General features: G+C 38.2%; 2 protein-coding genes across 2 annotated transcripts in view; one reads left to right on the top strand and one right to left on the bottom strand.

Moving 5' to 3' along the window:
- Nucleotides 1-320, bottom strand: part of add3a (adducin 3 (gamma) a) — a 99935-nt gene extending 99615 nt beyond the window's left edge. Inside the window, exon 1 of the mRNA XM_035660777.1 lies at nt 216-320. The gene's annotated coding sequence lies outside the window, so the exon portion shown is untranslated. The remainder of the gene's footprint in view (nt 1-215) is intronic.
- Nucleotides 321-5160: 4840 nt separating this feature from the next.
- cusr (Copper-only SOD repeat protein) lies at nt 5161-17717 on the top strand. Its single transcript, XM_035659400.1, has 10 exons — nt 5161-5431; nt 7306-9388; nt 9977-10076; nt 11762-11845; nt 13008-13094; nt 13794-13926; nt 14118-14232; nt 15642-15766; nt 16995-17075; nt 17190-17717. The coding sequence occupies exons 1-10, from the start codon at nt 5392-5394 to the stop codon at nt 17279-17281; spliced, it is 2940 nt and encodes a 979-aa protein (XP_035515293.1). The 5' UTR covers nt 5161-5391; the 3' UTR covers nt 17282-17717.
- The last annotated feature ends 751 nt before the right edge of the window (nt 17718-18468 follow it).

Raw genomic sequence — 18468 nt, 5'->3', positions numbered from 1 at the left:
CAGATAACTAAAGTGTGGACAGGATTGTATTTTTCCACCAGCTGCCGGACAAAATGTCATTAATCATAGTTATAATACCCCAATAAAGGGTTACCGAGCCTTTCTGGTCACAGTGGCAGCAGATGACTCGTTTAAACACGTAAACAGCTTGAAGCAGGCAAAGCAAAGGACATGTGACTTAAACGCCTTAAAAGCATATAAATCCATCCAAATACCTCCTGTGTGGATCACCGGCTCCCAGGTAAGCAGCTGACCTGCAGAAACACAAGTGTCCCCCCCCCCCCGGACCTTTTCTGACTGTGATTCACGGTTTGAATTCAATGGTTCCGTTGGAGCACGATGTGTCGGAGCACTTTCACTGACGTGCACTCAGCTGGATGGGGTTAACTCGCTGTCTGCGGGCAGAGCTGGCAGCGCACATGCTGTGTAGATCTAGTATGCCGGCTGGAGCGGAAACACCGGCTCACAATATTGCAGGAAGTGAAATCTCATTCACCGAGACCGGTGACTCATTTTTTTGCAAATCCCTTGCTTGAGACCGAGCACACGTGATTCAGGCGGGCTGTTGTTGATGTGTAATATTTATGTCTGTCCCAGTTCTATAGTCCACCCGGCCTAGATAGAAATATGTTTCACAGTACGGGATTTAAAAATAATGTAAACGTATATTGAAGTATATAATGGACAAAATAATAAAGGCATCCTGTATATTTTTATTCACAGTATTGCTTGCAAGTACATCCGAAAATATACCTTGTTGGAGGACTAATATGGTGTCTGTATTGTTAATGGTTCCTGTTGTGGTTAACATATTTTCACGTTAAGGGTATTTCCTTGATCAGTAATAATATAATAATAATATCTAAGTAAATATCAAATATGCAGCACTGCCTCCACCTAGTGGTCTGCAGCGTGCTGGTATAGGCTTTGGCCTGTAGATGGGGCACCCGTACACCAAAATGAATCATGTGAGTGCAGATCCAGGGACATTACTTACCTATAATAAACAGGCTGAAGAGGATGACTCAGCTCTTTCTAATCTTTTTTATTTTCTGTGTTGAATTTCTTTCATCGTGATAATCTCGTGGTTCTTGTTTCTAAAGTGGATTTGTGTCCAGATGTGTGTGTGTTTGTGTGTGTGTGTGTGTGTGTGTGAGTTAGGTTAGCTGTGTGAAGCAGTGGTTGTGGATGAAAATCTAAAGGCTCAGCCAGAGTCACAAATACAATCTGTTAAATAATAATAATAATAATAATAATACATATAGGTGATTGCTGTAAAGAACTGCACATACAGATTTTGATTGATCACAAGAGGAAAATTCAGTTGTTGCATCAGCACAAGGACATATATGAATACAGATAAAGAGAAAGTAAAAAGAGCACACAGCGTTTCAGAGCAGAGAACAATGCAATTTTTATCATTCAAATGTAGCAGGGTGGTTAATATCACTTTTTTTCTTTGGTGTGAGAAACTCAGAAATCATATTTATTATTGCTGTACGCTAACTTTAAAGACAAAATTACACAGTAAAGTTACAGTGGTGTGATTTCAATAATAGCAGCGGTCATAAAGTTGAGTGTATGTAAACATCATACAGCAGCCTAACATAGAAAATGTTTAAATAAGGATACTCAGTGTTTGTCTGTATTAATATAGAGATATAATAGAAATATAACTACGTAAGTATATGATGTAATAAGAATCAGAATCGGGTTTATTGCCAAGTAGGTTTTTACATTGAAGGAATTTATCTTGGTTTGATGGTGCATAACAATTAAACATAGTATAACAGATAACTGTAACATAATATAGAATAATATAGTATGAGATAAGATAAAGTAGTGACATGTAGTAATATAACATAATAAACCATAAAATAAATAAATAAATAAATAAATAAAATAAAACTATAATAGTGTGGTATAGTATCAGTAGTAGTATACTTTAGACTTTGATTGATTGCTTGTCTCAGGCAGATGTCATGTCTTTGCAAGTTGATCTTTGTCTAGTTAAATGAATGCAACACAATCAGATCCGAACCCGTTCTGCAGGAAGAACATCAACTCATCTCAGCATCTCATACATCTTATCAAAATCAGGAAAGAATGAAGGAAACTAAAACTAAACTAACAAACTAAAGTGACTTTAAAATGCTTGATTGTCTCTGGGTGTTGTTTTAGGTGACACCCAACTCCACCCAGCTGGCACTCCAAACAAATACATGCCAAACAAAACTCAGTGATCAATGTATGACGGGAAATGCTTTTTAAAAAAATATGATTTACCACGGATAAGGAAACAGATGACAGGGCTCATTGTTAATGCGCTCTGAGGTCTTATGACAACCTGAAAAATGTCAATTAAATAATTGGAGGGTTTTCGGCATCGTCCTCGTGACTGCAAAGAGAAGAAGGGATGTATGGAAACTATCTACACATGGAGGCAACAACTGTTGGTATGTGTTTGAAGAGATTCTGGATACGTGCAGTTTGTATGACCCTAATCCTTTAATTTAGAATTAGAAATTCCACCACTGAATTAAAGAAATCCACCAATTATAGTGTAATGTGATGTATAAGTATTAAATAAAAAAAACAAGTTGTAAGGAAGCAAGGATGGATCATTTTACAAGGCAATAAAAAGAATTTGGTGCAGAACAGAACGTTGTTTCTGCATTTTGTGGCTTGAGGTAGATTGTCTGTGTGTTTTTGTATTTATAGGCCCTGGCTGGAAAAATAATTCCCCTTTTTAGTACCTTGTAGTTTGAAAAAATAAGTATGACCATTTTTTCCTTTTTTGTTCTTTATCATATATTTAGTAATGCTGTCACCTGCAAAAACAAAACATAAAATAAAATTTAAAAAAGCAATCATTTGTAGCAATCAGTGCAGTGTTTAACAGACATTACTTGTAGTGCTGATCTGACTCAGCAAGATACGTGTGACTAATCGTAAATCACAAGCATAATCAGAATGGTGCCAATGACTATTTTCTGTTTTTTTGTTATATGACATTCTCTCCACACCCCTGGCAAACATCCAGTTCATTGTTTGAAATGTATTCTCAGTATGATATGAAAACACATCACACCCTAAAATAAGTCAAGTCATGTTTTTTTTTTTTTCAGAGTGATCTGCCAGCTTGTATGACACAATAAATCTAAGTTTGAGCTCTTGAATCTACAGCATCACATGGATCTGAATATTGTTTGTCATATAAAATTAAAATTAAAGAAAATGTTTTTGTGCATATCTGTACCAGTCAATGGAATGGTAGCAAACGTTGAACTTCCTTGTGAACTTCTGGAAAATATGTAAACATAAGTCTTAAAACTATCTTTATATGTTAAATACATTAAAACTGTGATCTTGTTGTGTTGTGACTGATTATCTTATCTTACCCAAAACACACTGACAGTGCTGACTGTAATCTGAATGTTAATATTAAATACAAAGGTGACAGTGCTTTCTCAGTTGTAGCTCCTAAACTTTGGAATAAGGAGGTTATTCCATCAGATGTGCTGATTCCATGATTTCTTTTAATGGATTGCTAAAAACTCACTTTTATAGATTAGTCTTTTTTAAAATGCTGTTTCCTTTTACCTTTGTTTGCTGTGTGTTATACATATGTGTGTATGGAAGGATATGTATGTATGTATGTATGTTTGTATACTTGTATTTTACGTGTGCGTTTTTATCCATTAGGTTTGCACTTATGGTTTAAAAGGTGCTATAGAAATAAAAGCTATTATTATATTATCATAATTATAATAAAATTCTCAAAGTCATTTTATAAAACTATTAATTGGTATTCCAGACATCTTTAGACACTAAAGCTTCCCCAGGTTCGTCCTGTGTAATATTGTGTGGCATTAAGAAAACAACTACCACCATAATGTCCCTGCTGGCCCAAATCTTTTGCTCTCTGTGCCTACTTTCTGTGTGTGTGCAAGTGCAAATGTCAAGCCTCTGTGTACGTGTAGGGACAGAGACATGATCACATCACGATTCCGGCTCCTGCCGCAATCAGTGATCCAAACAAGCCATCCATCTAGACAAGGACCTGACCCACTTCACAGGCCCTCCAATATGTGTAAATAGCTACGTGGCCTACCACAAATAGCCCACAATGATGGGCAATCGGGCTGCTATTCTTAGAACAAGTTACTATTTTCTCTCCATATTTTTTTCCTTCAACACTGTCACAAGGGCAGCTGAGGCATATTCTGTGAAGAGGAAGAGGCAGAAATAGGGTCGTAAAATGGGAACGAAAAGAATAGACAGTGTAACCACAACTCAGCCACCAGCTGAACATGAAACTGTGAGGCAACAAGCTCTCTGGGCTACGCTTTTGTCTGCAGTCCTACCCAGTATGTCCGTATATACTATACATGTATTTATGTTGGGGTGATGAAAAGATTATTCAATTACTTTTTACTTGCAAATATTCATGCAGTCAATACAAGGCTGAATCTCTTAATGTAATACAGAGACTTGCATTTTATCTTACCTAGAACTACAATTGATTTGGTTCTGTGTTTTCTATCTTCTTTAACTGTATTTGTATTAAATACATGTCTTTGATATTGTTGCTGTTCATTGCCATCAGTGTGTTCCTGCAATCTCTGTCATTAAAACCAAATTTGGGGACAATTATAATATAATATTAATGAAGTTCGGGTTGAAGCATTTGATTTAAAAACAAATTTTGAAACAATGACAAACTAAAACTGAGAGATATTTTAGAAACATTGCAACATGCCATGACCAACAGGCAGATAGGTCAGTATAACCCCTGCGATTACAGTATACTATACATTACAAACCTAGCAAGCCTACTAATCCTCTCAAAAATACTGTATCAATAAAAAAATATTGATATATTGCTATTTTAAATTAGCTCTGTAAACAACCACTGAATATTTACTTCACATTTGGAACTGTCCAACACAACAGGTGCCTTCCTCTGCCCATATATTGGCCACAGCAGTGGCGTGCAACCTCCACCCACCATCCAGGCTGCCAAAAATTCTTACTCCCTCCCCTATACCTCCACACATGAGTAAATACAATTGCCCTGTTAACCAATCACAGGCTGACAGACTGCAGCTAAAAAACAGAAGCACAAGGGAGGCTGCACATTTTTGAAAAGCAGTCACACATGACATGTTCTTGGAGAACACACACACACACACACACACACACACACACTGCATCATTTTGCTGTCATTGAACTTCTTCTGTTCTATGCTCATTTCCTACACCTTCAGTGAGGATTTGCATTACTTCAGTGTTTTTTTTTCCAAGTTTTTTTTTAAATCTAATCTAATCTTCTTTTAATTCTAAATATACATTTTCTCTTCGTCGTGTGTATTGCACACATCTGCCAACATGTACCTTCTGACAGCTGCTCTGCTGTTTTCTTTACTAGGTGAGTAATTTGCAATCTTTGACTTTGTGTAAAGTCCAACATGGACTGAAGTAATGATTTATGTTATCAGCAGTCTAATTATTATTGTTTGCCAGGTCGTCTTCCAACAGATGGTCATATTACTGATTTGTGTGTTTGCCCTGGTTGATGTGTTTTATTAGCTGCTCTAATTCTCGGTTGGAAGGGAAAATCTGCAGATCCTTGGTTATTGAGTGGCACATCACCAAAGAATGCTGGGTTTGGTTAAAACTGCTTTAACTTTCCTTTAACTCTTTTTGAGACCAAATGTGCAGTATTTCACACCAGCAATTCGGGTTTAAGGATGAAAGCTTAGTAGGTTGCATCTCCCTCTGTCAGTCAACTATGTTGTGGAAAGGTTTGAAGCTATCTAAAGGATGCTGTTAGCAAGCACTCTCTAACTATAAGTAAATACCAAAGTATGCAATGTAGAGACTGACAATAACCAACCATTTCATCACATGTAGGATTAAATAGTATGTTTGTTTTATAAGCTTCTGACTACAGAAACAATTTTCTCAAAAGTTCTGTCTCATGAGTAAATTCGTAAATTATAGCATATACTTTAAGTCAATGAACTGTCAGGTTATCTGAAATTGATAGGGTCTATAAGATGTGCAACAGAAAGCTAACACTTAACATCAACGGGAAGTCAAATTGTATGTACATTGTATTGTATTGTCCTGTTAATCTATTTAAACAGCATTTAAATGTCAAATGTCAGACTAGGGTCACATTGTGAAAGTAGCATTTCCACTATTAAGTCTCACTTCAAATGCTATACAGGCTGAATAACAATCAAGAAATGAAAGTGGCCACTAACATTAGACTGAGAGTAGAAACTAAAATGTGCATAGGACCTAATTTAGAACAAAATGAATGAATGGCATGATCTAAATAAGTTAGTGCTTTTACAGATATATATTTCTGTAAACTACTACTGTATAGTATCTTGCCTAACAAAATAATTGTTTAAAGTTGGTAATTATAGGTTGTTTAAAATATAATTTTATGTGTAGTTTAGTCCAGTGATGATGTGCAATTAGTCTGTGGTTTAGTGGCAATGTGTCTCTAAATGGTGACCTGTCACAGCTGTCTCACATTAATAGGTTAGCATGTTCAAAGTAACCTGCATTATATGTGCATTTGCCTTTTAAAAGTAGTATGATTTTAAACTGTTCAAATTATGTACCTTTAATTGTCTGGACTCGCCCATTAGTGTGATGCCACTAATGTGGCACACAAGCATGCATATATAAACCAGTCCCACAGAGCAAATTTCAACATTAAAATACATGTTAAAACAGATTTAGTTAGTGTGCTCACTTAAGCGATGCACACTCTTTTTGTATCGTTATTATTATTCTTCCACTTCATCTTCTTTAATGAATAAATTTTAATTTAATGAAAGTTGCTACTTTTGAACCCCTTCATGGTCATTTAGTTTTTCTTAGAAACGTAATTCAAACTTTAAATTTAACATACACTGAGTAAGGACTTTTCAGTGAAGTAAGAGGCATATTATGTCCATTAGTAAAACGATGATTCTGTTACTAATTAGCAAAAAAAATGTAAATTATTATTCCAAGTCCAGTATGTTCGTTCTTAATGTTTGAAGGGGATCTTTAATTTTTGGCATCCTTAATCCATGATGAGAAACTTTCCAAAACATTAACCATATTGTAATGTGCACAGATACTATAGGGACATTATTTAAACAGTGGCAATTCAGCATTTAGAAAGGGGATTCAGGCTTTTGCGGGATCATCGGCCGTCTGTTTGTTGAGTAGGGTTGTGCCTTAACAAGTGTAGTAAACCAGAGTACTACATCTCCTCCTCCTTGTTGTCCTTTTCAGATTCATTTTCCTGTGTTCAATTTCTGGCACCTCTGAACATGGGAGGAGTCACAGGGCATGTACAGTTTAACTCCACCTCCCAAACGGCTATGGTCAAAGTGTCTGGCGCTGGATCCTGTGGTTCACTTAACTTTTCCCTCAGCGAGTTCCCTGTCATGTATGGCCATTATGCTCAGCCTTGTTCTGAAGCAAATATCGGCTCCAGTGTCTTTACCTTCACAGCAGATCCTGCCTCAAACCCCATCGTCAATGTGTCACGCCTCTTCGAACAAAGCTCAAACCTGGATGACTTCTCGCTGACTTTGCAGACATGTAATGGCACTAAAGTATGCACGGTTGTAAGTCAAGATCAAACTCTCTTGACTTCTCAGGCAAGGTTCACCGGCCCCATTGCAGGTAATGTTTACATCCGCCTTAACACAGGACAGCCCAACCCCAGGCTGCTTGCAGACCTAGTTACAATCGGTCAGGTCAATGCCTCACAAACCAATATCACTCTCTATGGATCTACAAGCACCGCTGCAAGCTGTAATGTTCTTCTGGGAAGCTTAGATCCCTCAGCATTGACCAATCTGGGTGTTGTAAAAGTTGGAACCCCTTTACAGCCTGAGAAATCCCGTCTGGACCTTGCCAGCTACGACAAAAACAATGGGTTTCTTCTCATCCGCATGGGGGCAAGTTACAAGTGTGCTCAGATTTATAGACAGCCAGCGAAACAAGTGAGAGCTGTTGTGAGTATGAGAGGGATCAAAGGATACTTCAGCTTCCGTCAGGCTTCCCCATTTGAGGTGACAGAGTTGAGGGTGAACCTGACTAACTTACAGAGCAGAGTCGGCCCTTACCATGTCCACCATTTTCCTGTACCCTCAGTCAGGTCACCTCAATCAAGTGTGTGTTCTAATGATAATGTTGGTGGCCACTGGAATCCATTTGGAGTCAACACAAACGACCCAACTTACCCAACAGTGCCTGGTTCAACACATGACAGATATGAGATCGGTGACCTCAGTGCCAAGCATTCGTCCCTTGCGGAGAAAAATGAAATGGACATGGTGTTCAGGGACTTCAATCTTCCTCTGTTTGGAAAGAATAGCATTGTTGGTCGCTCAGTTGTAATTCACAAAACAGATGGTTCCAGGTTTGCTTGTGCCAGCATCAGCTATCCCGATGAAGTGATTGTAGCCAGAGCCAGATTTCAGAACCTTGTGGTTGGTGAGATCTGGTTCACCCAGCTGAAGAACAATCCTCTGTCTGACGTGTCCATCTTCATGGATTTGTCATATGGAAATTCCACAATGACACCAACCAGAAGTCACAACTGGCATGTTCACACCTTCCCCATCCGCTCAGAGAGGGACGATGACGAAAGGCGCTGCAGCACAACAGGAGGACACTGGAACCCTTTCAACATTAGCACAACAGACACCAGCTATACCCTCCACTGTGGTCCATCCAGTCCCGTATCCTGCGAGGTGGGAGACCTCTCTAGCAAACACAGTACCATCAACCTCGGCACCCAAGTGGGCGGAGTGGAAGCAAAAAACTTCTTCACTGATGTCACTTCCTGGTTGCCCGGGTCAGGCATTATTGGTCGTTCTGTGGTCATCCATCAAGCAGAAAGAGGGGGGCCGAGGATTGCTTGTGCGAATGTCACAATGGTGCGGGTTCCTAAAGCTAGCTTAGGTACGTGGTTTGGCCCTGAGATGTCAAGTGGCCAGGTGCGGTTCTCCCAGGCTGTCCCACAAGGCCCCACAACTATAAACGTATCCCTGATGAACCTGAACTCCTTAGCTGGGGGTTACCACGTTCACATACTGCCCATTAAACCTGGCAGTGTAGAGCCCTGCTCCAACGCAAACATCTTGGGTCACTTCAACCCTTTAGCCTGGAACATATCAAACAGCCCCGCGCCTGGAGCTGGCACAGTAGACCAATATGAGATTGGGGACATCAGTGGGAAGTTTGGGATGCTGAATGACCTTGCCCAGTCTCAGGCTGTTTACATGGACCCTGATATGCCATTAACTGGACCCTACAGCATAGTTGGAAGATCACTGGTGGTTCACTACTCCAACGGATCAAGGTGAGAACCTGTGGGCATTTATGTGATTGTACTTGGGAAAGGGGGGTAAAAAAAGAGACTGAAAGTGAAATACAAAAGGAGATATGAGGAAATATTTCACAAATATGACCACAGGTTTCTATATCTGATGAAGAAATGGTGACTATAACTGCTTTACTGTAGCCACTGAATAATTTCCTAGAACACCAATGCTTTGGTATTTGTTGCAAAAAAGTATTTTTGTCATTTTATGTTCATCATATATGATACAGATACAGAATACAGCAGCTGTAGAGTTTTAGCAGTGATGCCTTTGCAGCATGAGCAGACATCTCTTCACCACCCTCAGCAGCCTTCTGGCATAGTTACAGACTTGGCCAGTCTATTGAGGGTAATTACAGGTGTAGGGTGTCATAGACATCGAGTCATATCCGTGTCATCTTTTGTATCATAACACACAGATAATGTACCTCATTCACTAAGAATGACTCAACAAAATGTTGTGAAGGAGAAAATTCTGAAGGGGGATCCTGCAGGATTTGGATATGTTTTACTCATCTTGTCTGTGAATTGTGCATTTCTATCTATGCGTGTGTGTTTTCTTTACAGAATGCGGTGTGCTGACATCTTAGCTGACAGAGATTCAGATGGACAATGGATAATTGCCAAGGCTGTTTTCAATGGTACAGTGACTGGGACAGTGAGACTGGTAAGAACTAACAACAGCCAGCCAAAGTGTTTCCACTAATTGGAAACATTGATGCACAAATTTGTTGCAGCGACAATAAATTAATAAGTGGCTGTTATTATTAATTATTGCCTCTAATATTGACAGACTCATGATGGACGGTGACTTAAAAATTACAGCTGAACCTGAGATATTGTCTTTTTCATTCCACGCATTCATCTCCCTTGTCAAAACCCGGCGGCTATATTATTCAGAAATGCAACTCATCTGCCGACAGTTTGGCTGCAGATTCAGGTGTGTCCAACAAATAGCAGCTAATCTAGGCTCAAGATGCTAGCCTCAAGAAAAGACGAGGAGCATGCTACAAATATGCAGCTGTCCTCCCCAAGACCCATAAGCAGGCTTTGGTGTGTAGAATCGGGGCTATTTTCATCTCCCACACCACATTTCAAAGATTGTATTTAACTGTGGGTAGTGTGCAATTATAGTTATCTTAACCCAGCTGTCAAGTTTTTATTGCTCAAGGTCAAGTTAAAAAACTTTGTCGAAACATATTTGATGTCATTTTCAACATAAATTTATAAGAACGAAATAAGGTTCATTTCTGTCTCTGCTTACAAGGCTTGATTTCCCTTGTTTCTTCAGTGGGTTTGTGAACAGGTGAATATGTGGGTGTTTGTCAGGGTGTGTGTGTGTGTGTGTGTGTGTGGGGGGGTATTACAATTACAATACAATTAATAATAATAAAAAACGTGTCCTCTGCTCAGTATGTTTTCAAAGAAAAACTGATGCATTTTTAAATTGTAATCCTGTTGTTTGCCTTGAAGATGGCTGAGTCATGTAAAATATGACCCATCTTAATTATGATTACAAACTCTGCCTTGGTCTGTAACTTGCCAACAGGACATTTTGACACTGACATTGTGAAATGGATGTTGAAAGTATTTCCTCTATCTAAGAATGCAGAAATGCCCAAAATACCATGTAATCAATTCTAATAAAAAATCCAGCCTGTCACCAAAACTTAAGTTCCAAGATTCCCATACTATGATGCAAACTGTAAGAATCAGAATCAGATGCTTTTCTTTCTATAGCCACATAACACATACAAGGTCTCTTTCTAGCTAACTTATCAGGAGCCAAGCTGCCACAAAAACATGACAGAGTATTTCTGCTGCACTGGACAGACAGTGAATTCATTATGCCTGTGGTGGGTTGCAACAAACGGCTATGGGAAACAGGGGAGATATCATTACCTTAGCTTAACATCCGTCTGCTATGGCCAGGGGAACCTACAGGCCCCCTGAACTAGTAGGCTCACCAAGGGAACAGCTGTCTCTGTCAGCCATCCTCCAGAGGCCCCATACTGAGCTCTGCACTACATCTATGGATAAGGGCTTGTTATTTCAAAAGAGGCTATATTATCAAGGAGAAAATGATCGTCTGGGAAATAAATGTGTCCCCTGAACTTAAATGTGCTAGTTTTGCTCAGACTGATTGAATAGAGCCAAAGAGTGAGTGCAAGAATACCATAATTGTGTACAATAACCACAAATCCCCAGTGGTGTCCATTGTAACTGCCTTAATGTTTAAGCAAAGCAAACATCAAGTTCTGGTTGAACTAACTACTACGAGAATATGACAGTGCACCTTCAATTCTGTCTACTATAATTGTCCACTAATATTATATTTCTCTCTCTCCTCAGCGTCAGCAGATGTTTCCTGATGGCAGTAGCAGTGATATCACACTGGAAGCGACCCTTCAATCAACAACAACGACAAGACTAGATGTAAGTACATAGCCATATACTATACACATGTGCACAAATAACTTTATATAGTTTGTTTTCACAAGCCAAACATACAAAAAACAAAAATCGAAATCAGATGAGACTCATCAACAATCAGCTATACGATTAAATGTATTTCCTTTTAGCATCAACAATGCAACATTTAAAGCAACATTATGAAAGAACCTGTATTCTCTGTGATTTGGATTCAGAGTGCAGATTATCATAAATGGACTGCGGCTGTACTCATGTGTTTGTTACAATTACATTACTTATGTTCAAAAACAAGCAACAACTTTTTTAACACAGCCAAACATCAAGCAAGTGCAACAGCGCAAGACGTAGTAAGCCAGCTGAAATTACTTACTGCTCCAACGCCAAAAGGGCAGCTCAACAGGTGTTACTTAGTGCCATAAGCGTTATGCACTCCCAACCATTGACAGTATCCAAACCCAGGCATACATACATAGTGCAAAAAAAGGTGTACAGGACACAGAGTGGGTGTGACAGAGGTACCATCCCCCGATTACAAATCAGTGTAGCATCAAAATGATTTTGAAGGCTTTTCTAACTTATTTCAAGGTAGAAAAGTTACATAATGTTGCACAAAACTTGGAAAGATAGTGACACACCTGACAAGCTGTGCGTGCGAAAGCTGCTAGTAGAATAGTAGAATGGACAATAACTTGAAAAGGGATCAGGAAATAAGAGAACACATATCCAGTGCCAGACAGAAACACTGCACTGTACATGGTATTCATTTAGCACCCATAACTGCTGCCATGTAGGTACCAATGTCTCTGACAAGGAGGAAACATACTTGACCCACACATAGATCGATGTTGACAGTGCCAGAGTTGGTCTAGCAACAAAAGAAAGGTGTTGAGTTTCATATTCCAGATAATCTCCATGAGTTCCAAGGAATTGAGTCCAAAGAGAAGGGACACTTTCCAAGGCTGGAATAAATGCACAAAAATACGGTACCATCTAAGGTGGTGATACATTTGTATATGGACAGATATGGATACCTTTTGTCTAATTGTGCTTCCTGTTGATGTTTTCTTGATTCTCAGGACAATGTGTATAACCAGTTGAAAGGACACAAGGTTGTAAAGATACATAAAACAGTATGTTCAGACATGTAAATTATCCCTCCCTGCAGGCGTCTTTGTTCATCAACCGTATGGGCGCCAACAGCCAGTGTGACAGTGTGGGAGACACATTCAATCCCTTCAGCATGACATCAATGGTAAGACCAGACTGTCTCTTCTTTAATTTCTGAACTTCATCGCTTCCTGAGTCAAAAAGAAAACTGTTTTGGGAGGCTGATAATACTTCTTAATCTAAATAAGTGAACTTTTCTTTCTTTTCTTAAATTACTCACTGTATATGAAGACATTAGCAAATTTATCATCAAAGCAAATACATTTAAATCAGTTTTGATAATTACATAATCCCATCATCAGCCTGATTTCTGAGTTAACTGCTTGATCGGTGTGCCTTTACATTGATATATTTTTTTAGCAGCGCAGTTACACAATAACAATAATCTCTGTAAATGCTTTATTAGTGTATATACTGCTCTGTATAAGCAAGGCATTGAAATACATTTCTGTATTTTGTCAAGTTACTTTTATTTGGCCAATCATGTTACTTTTTCCAATCTCTGAAAACCAATGGCAACATATTGTAATTGTAATCATTAAAAATGAGCCCAGTGCTCAGTTTAATTTGTGAAAATACTTGGGCTTTTACAATTGGATTTATGTTTTTAGAAATTATGGAAGATCAAACACTCGGTTGTAAGTCCTTTAATATGTACAGGCCTATACAAGGGGATAAAACTTTAAAGCTGTGCAGAGAAGGGAAGTCTATTACTCTTGAGCAATTAAAACATGGCCATTAAATGTCAGATAATTTCCTTCACTTCTTTCTGTTCCCCCTTCAGAGCTCCAGCTGTTCACTAGAAAACCCTCTGAGCTGTGTGGTGGGAGAGGTATCTGCAAGACAAGGCTCAGTCAGCCTGACTCAGGGACAGGTCTACACTGACAGCATTATCCAGCTCCACGGAGACAACACAGGTACCACACAGAAATGAAAGTGTGTGAGCGAATTTATCAATGGTAACAATGAAAGATTGAAATAAAACCTTTAAGGGATTCTTAGCTTTCTTCTTGCTAGTTTAGTTCTACACCCAAATAAATTAATGTAATATGATTTATATAATAATATGAAAAGAACAGACGTAGCTAATGTTTGTCTGTTTTTGTAGTGGTCCACAGATCTCTGGTGCTGAAGACTGGTGACAGCATCATTGCATGTGCCGACATCCTCCCAGAATCCCCTTCAGCAGAGCAGACCTTTCCCAACGTGGCTAACTTCAGCAGGTGAGTGTAATAAAAACTCCCACTGTGTTATTAATACCCTTTAATAATATATATTTAGGTACATTTTCATTAGTGTATAATCACCTGAAAATGTTTTTCTACATGGCGTTTGTCCCTGAATGAACAAACCAAACACTGGCTCTTGATAAGACCTTTCGACTTTTGCAGCCACCGTAGTTTCTCCTGCAGACTTGTAAGGCTGAGTTATATTCAGATGGTTTCAATCTGCAACGTCAAAGAATTGTTAGGCCTAATAGAAATTTAAAACATCTGTTTAATTAAGTGTTAAAAACAATGTGTTTGTAACAGATTTGTGAGCTGTATATTTTGAATGAGTCCTGTACACTGTAAAACCTAGCTAGAAGTCCATTCATTCATAAGTGCCTGGCTCTTTGTCAATGTCAAAGTTATCACCAGACTATTGCAAAACAATTGTTTGTCTCCATTTCAATTCATATTTTAAATTTTTCTCTGGACTCCAACCATTGTTCTTAAACTTGGCAATTTAAAAACTTCCTTCAGACCTGTCAATGCTGAAACAAATTAACCTTCATGAAATATTTCAGCCATTGAGGAAACAGAACAACTTGTAGCCACAACTGGCAAGCAGACAACGCCTACTACACAATTCAAAATGTTTGCTGTGCTTACCAGAGGAAATATCCAAAAAGTAGAAACATATTCAAATAGCATATTTATACTAAATAATGTTCTACTACATCTGCACCAGTAGATGTAGTAGGACTGCATCACTCTCCACAGTCAAAGTAATCTGGGGTATTATCTGTGCTATTCATACCAGAATGTCTCCTAGATAATAAAACAATCCAAAATAAGATAAGATAAGATATTCCTTTAATAGTCCCACAGTGGGGCAATTCCAAAGGAAGTATTTAGTTTTTTCTAAAAGTTAAAACACAGTGACTGACGCATTTCTCAGTCTGCTAAGATCTTGGATGGTTCATTTTGATATTTTAAGCAATGGTGCCACAACATTTACTTCCAAAAACAATTGAAAACATCAACATTACTATTTGACTGCAGTGTCTTTCAAGCAATACGAAGCATCTGACTAATTAGATTTAAAAAAGCATCATATTTCTTTGAGAACATGTACTGGCTGATTAAATGCGTGGGTCTGAAATACCCCTTTCCTACGTTACTGGATTCCAGGTAATTTGGTAATGTGTGTTAACAATCATTAATTGATTATCCATTAACCATTAACTATTCACATAAACTCATAGTGACTTTAAGGGACATGAATTCATGATACATCTTCCAAGAATAACTTTATTTATCCATGAAATTATCATTACTTAAACACGTACTTTGTACCGTAACTATAAAGTGTTACTAAGAAATCGTTAGAATCCCTGAAGTTCATGCATTCGTTTCTTTTTTTGCAGATATGATTTCCGTAGGAGGGTTGCAGACGTCCTGCAGATGGAAACAGCAAGAGTCACCATCCTGCCCAACTCTCCCAGGTCTGCAGCTGATGGAAGGTGCCAGCAGGTCAACTTCATGGTATCTGGTAAGGCGAAAACTCTTCCCCTATCAACACACCAGCATATTTAATTTGCAGTACAAGAGAAACTGTATAGCTAACAACAACATTTGAGTACATGAGTAAAGAAGATCACAAGGAAGATTGATTCCTCTTCCTCTATTTACACTGGAATTCATAATGGCGTAACCATTAAATTCTCAACAGACTGGTCATTTGGCGAACGTGGTGGAGACAGTTTTGATCACGAAATTTAATTTAATGTCACTTTGACGTCCTGTATTATAGTAGTATAGTATAGTTAATAACACTGAGTGTTCACAAGTCACTGACATAAAAAAAAGCATGTCTCGTCAAGAAGGACATGGGAGTACCAAAGAGAAAAAAATAACATAGATCTTATTGGAATATTTATCCATCCATGACTGAAAGAACAGAACAGAATAAAAGCTGATTTAACAGAAGGAGTGTTACATACAGCATAAGCCTACATTATGACCAGGATGAGTAGGTTCTGTATTCACAAATAGAACACAAAGCTTCTGTATGTAATATAATCTCAATCTATCAGACTGTATGTACAGCATGTAAGTCCATAAACACTTTAGTCTTACATGACTTATCTGGGCAAGCTGTGTGCCCAGGCTGTGTTTATCAGGACAATGAACAATTATGGGTGTTGAAAATCTTTGGAAAACTTGAAAGATTGCTCAGTAACCTGATGCTGGAGTTGAGTGTCTGTGTGTCCCTTTTTTGTCCCTTCCTCTGTCCCACAGGGGAACAAAGAAGTGTCTGTACAGAGGCTTCACACAGTATAACACAGGACAGGCATTTATACCCTCAGAAGTCTCCCACAGGGTAGAGAGTTTACTATTGCAATAAATCCTGAGAAGGTCTCCTATGAGTATGAGAATAATACAGCAGAGAGATGTACACACAATAGTTTTCAAACAGCATGCAGCTGAGGGTGTGTGATGATGAGTGCTGGAGAGAATAGAAATGATTGTTAATTATTGACATTGATCACCGTCTGAGGCAAAAATACCAGTAAAACAATCACTCCTACTTGACAACCAATTGAAAGGAAAACAACTGCTACTATATGTAACATAGCTTATTTCTTATTTCTGAAACATCTGAAATACACTGCAGCATTTCTGGTTGATAATCAATGTAATAAGTGTAACAAATCAGTAATTGCGGCGTGGACAGTCTATGTGTAATTAAGCATTGCCACGTTGTCTGTATCTTAAAGGGGACGTGAACACAGAACTCCTGAAGTCTGTCAAAACCAGCGAGAAGATGGGCACGTTCAAAGAGGCTGACATATGTACAAGTAAGTATATGCTCTATACTGTAGTTGTAGCTTCAACAGGACTTGTGTCTTATAATAAAGTTTCATTCCTTGCGTGAATAACCTGTGGACGCCTTTATGATCGGATGCTTTCAGGAAGTGCAGGTCTGCTGCTGGTGCCAGGAACTCTTCTTCTTGGCTTGATGTTTGCTGTCGCCTGCCTGCTGCCATCTACAACTTATGTATAGCTCAAAGATTCATCCAGACGATGCATCATCAGTGGGGATACATGGATCCTCATATTGTAAAATGTGAATATGTTAATGAAATGTTTCCCACCAAGAAATATGATGGTCATCTAATTAATTATCAATTGTGTTTCTTTTTGCAACTTTTGTCAATCATTAACAATCTGGCTATTTTACTTTTTGTAATAATCATTTTAGGCAACAAACTATTCAGTAGCTTTTCAGTTTAGCCATTATAGACGCATTATTTTTCCACAACAGACATTGTTCATGTTTTATTAATTTGGAATAATGTTAAATGGGTAGGTGAAGTTAATGCTGTACATTTCCAGATATCCAGACTTTTTTTTTTGCTTTACTTTATTAATGCACTATCTATATATCCATGTCAAATGTTGTGTAAATATTTGGAAATTGTGAATAAAATACAATAATGTTTGTATGCTTTGTGCCAGTAATCTTTTTTTGTTCTTGCTTTAAACCTCTAAACATCTTATGCATGAGAATAAATGAGTGAGTTCAGACAGTGCTTTAGTAAGACAGTAAGCCTGTGAGACATAGTATTATATTATATATTATATTATATTATATACAGAGTATTGTGAAGAGTTAATACATTTAACTAAGGACTTTGTTAATGATTCACAAATGATTAACTATTGTTTTATATATCAGTTATAAGCCAGGTGGTGTGTTGGCAGGTGTTCAACCTCCTCCAGGACACTTGGTGGGTTTTCTTATTTTTTTAGTTCATCATGTACAGTGAAAACTGCTGCAGTGAATCTGGACCAAAATCAATTTATTAACAACTTATTAACATTTACAACTAAGGACTTAATGGGTTATTTAAAAAAGAGTCAAGAAACTGATAAACAACAGCCTACAGATAGACCGATCATAGGTCTTTAAACCAACCACCACTGAGTCCTCATGGAGGCAACATTGACTCAAGACACGCAGATGGGTCAAAAATATTACTGACTGCATCCATAAATGTGTTCCAAGACAAAAAAAGGGGAAAGAACAATTGCTCTGTAAAAGATAAACTGACTTCATGTATTCAACAAATTAAAGGACCACTGTGTAAGATTGAGTGGCATCTTGGGGTGAAGTTGCAGATTGCAACCATTTGAATACGAACATGAAGGAGAAACTACGGCGGCCTATTTAGATCATGTCCGTTCTGG

The sequence above is a fragment of the Morone saxatilis genome, unplaced genomic scaffold, assembly GCF_004916995.1.
Source record: "Morone saxatilis isolate NCDOM2014 unplaced genomic scaffold, NCSU_SB_2.0 Contig17, whole genome shotgun sequence".
Classification (NCBI taxonomy): domain Eukaryota; kingdom Metazoa; phylum Chordata; class Actinopteri; family Moronidae; genus Morone; species Morone saxatilis.
This window is presented reverse-complemented; position numbering and strand designations above follow the sequence as displayed.

Bases quoted from the DNA above. Each gene is read 5' to 3' on its own strand.
- cusr (XM_035659400.1), top strand. From the start codon at position 5,392: ATGTACCTTCTGACAGCTGCTCTGCTGTTTTCTTTACTAG. The intron at 10,077-11,761 runs GTAAGAACTAAC...CTCTCTCCTCAG, and splicing joins TGACTGGGACAGTGAGACTG to CGTCAGCAGATGTTTCCTGA. The intron at 14,233-15,641 runs GTGAGTGTAATA...CTTTTTTTGCAG, and splicing joins AACGTGGCTAACTTCAGCAG to ATATGATTTCCGTAGGAGGG.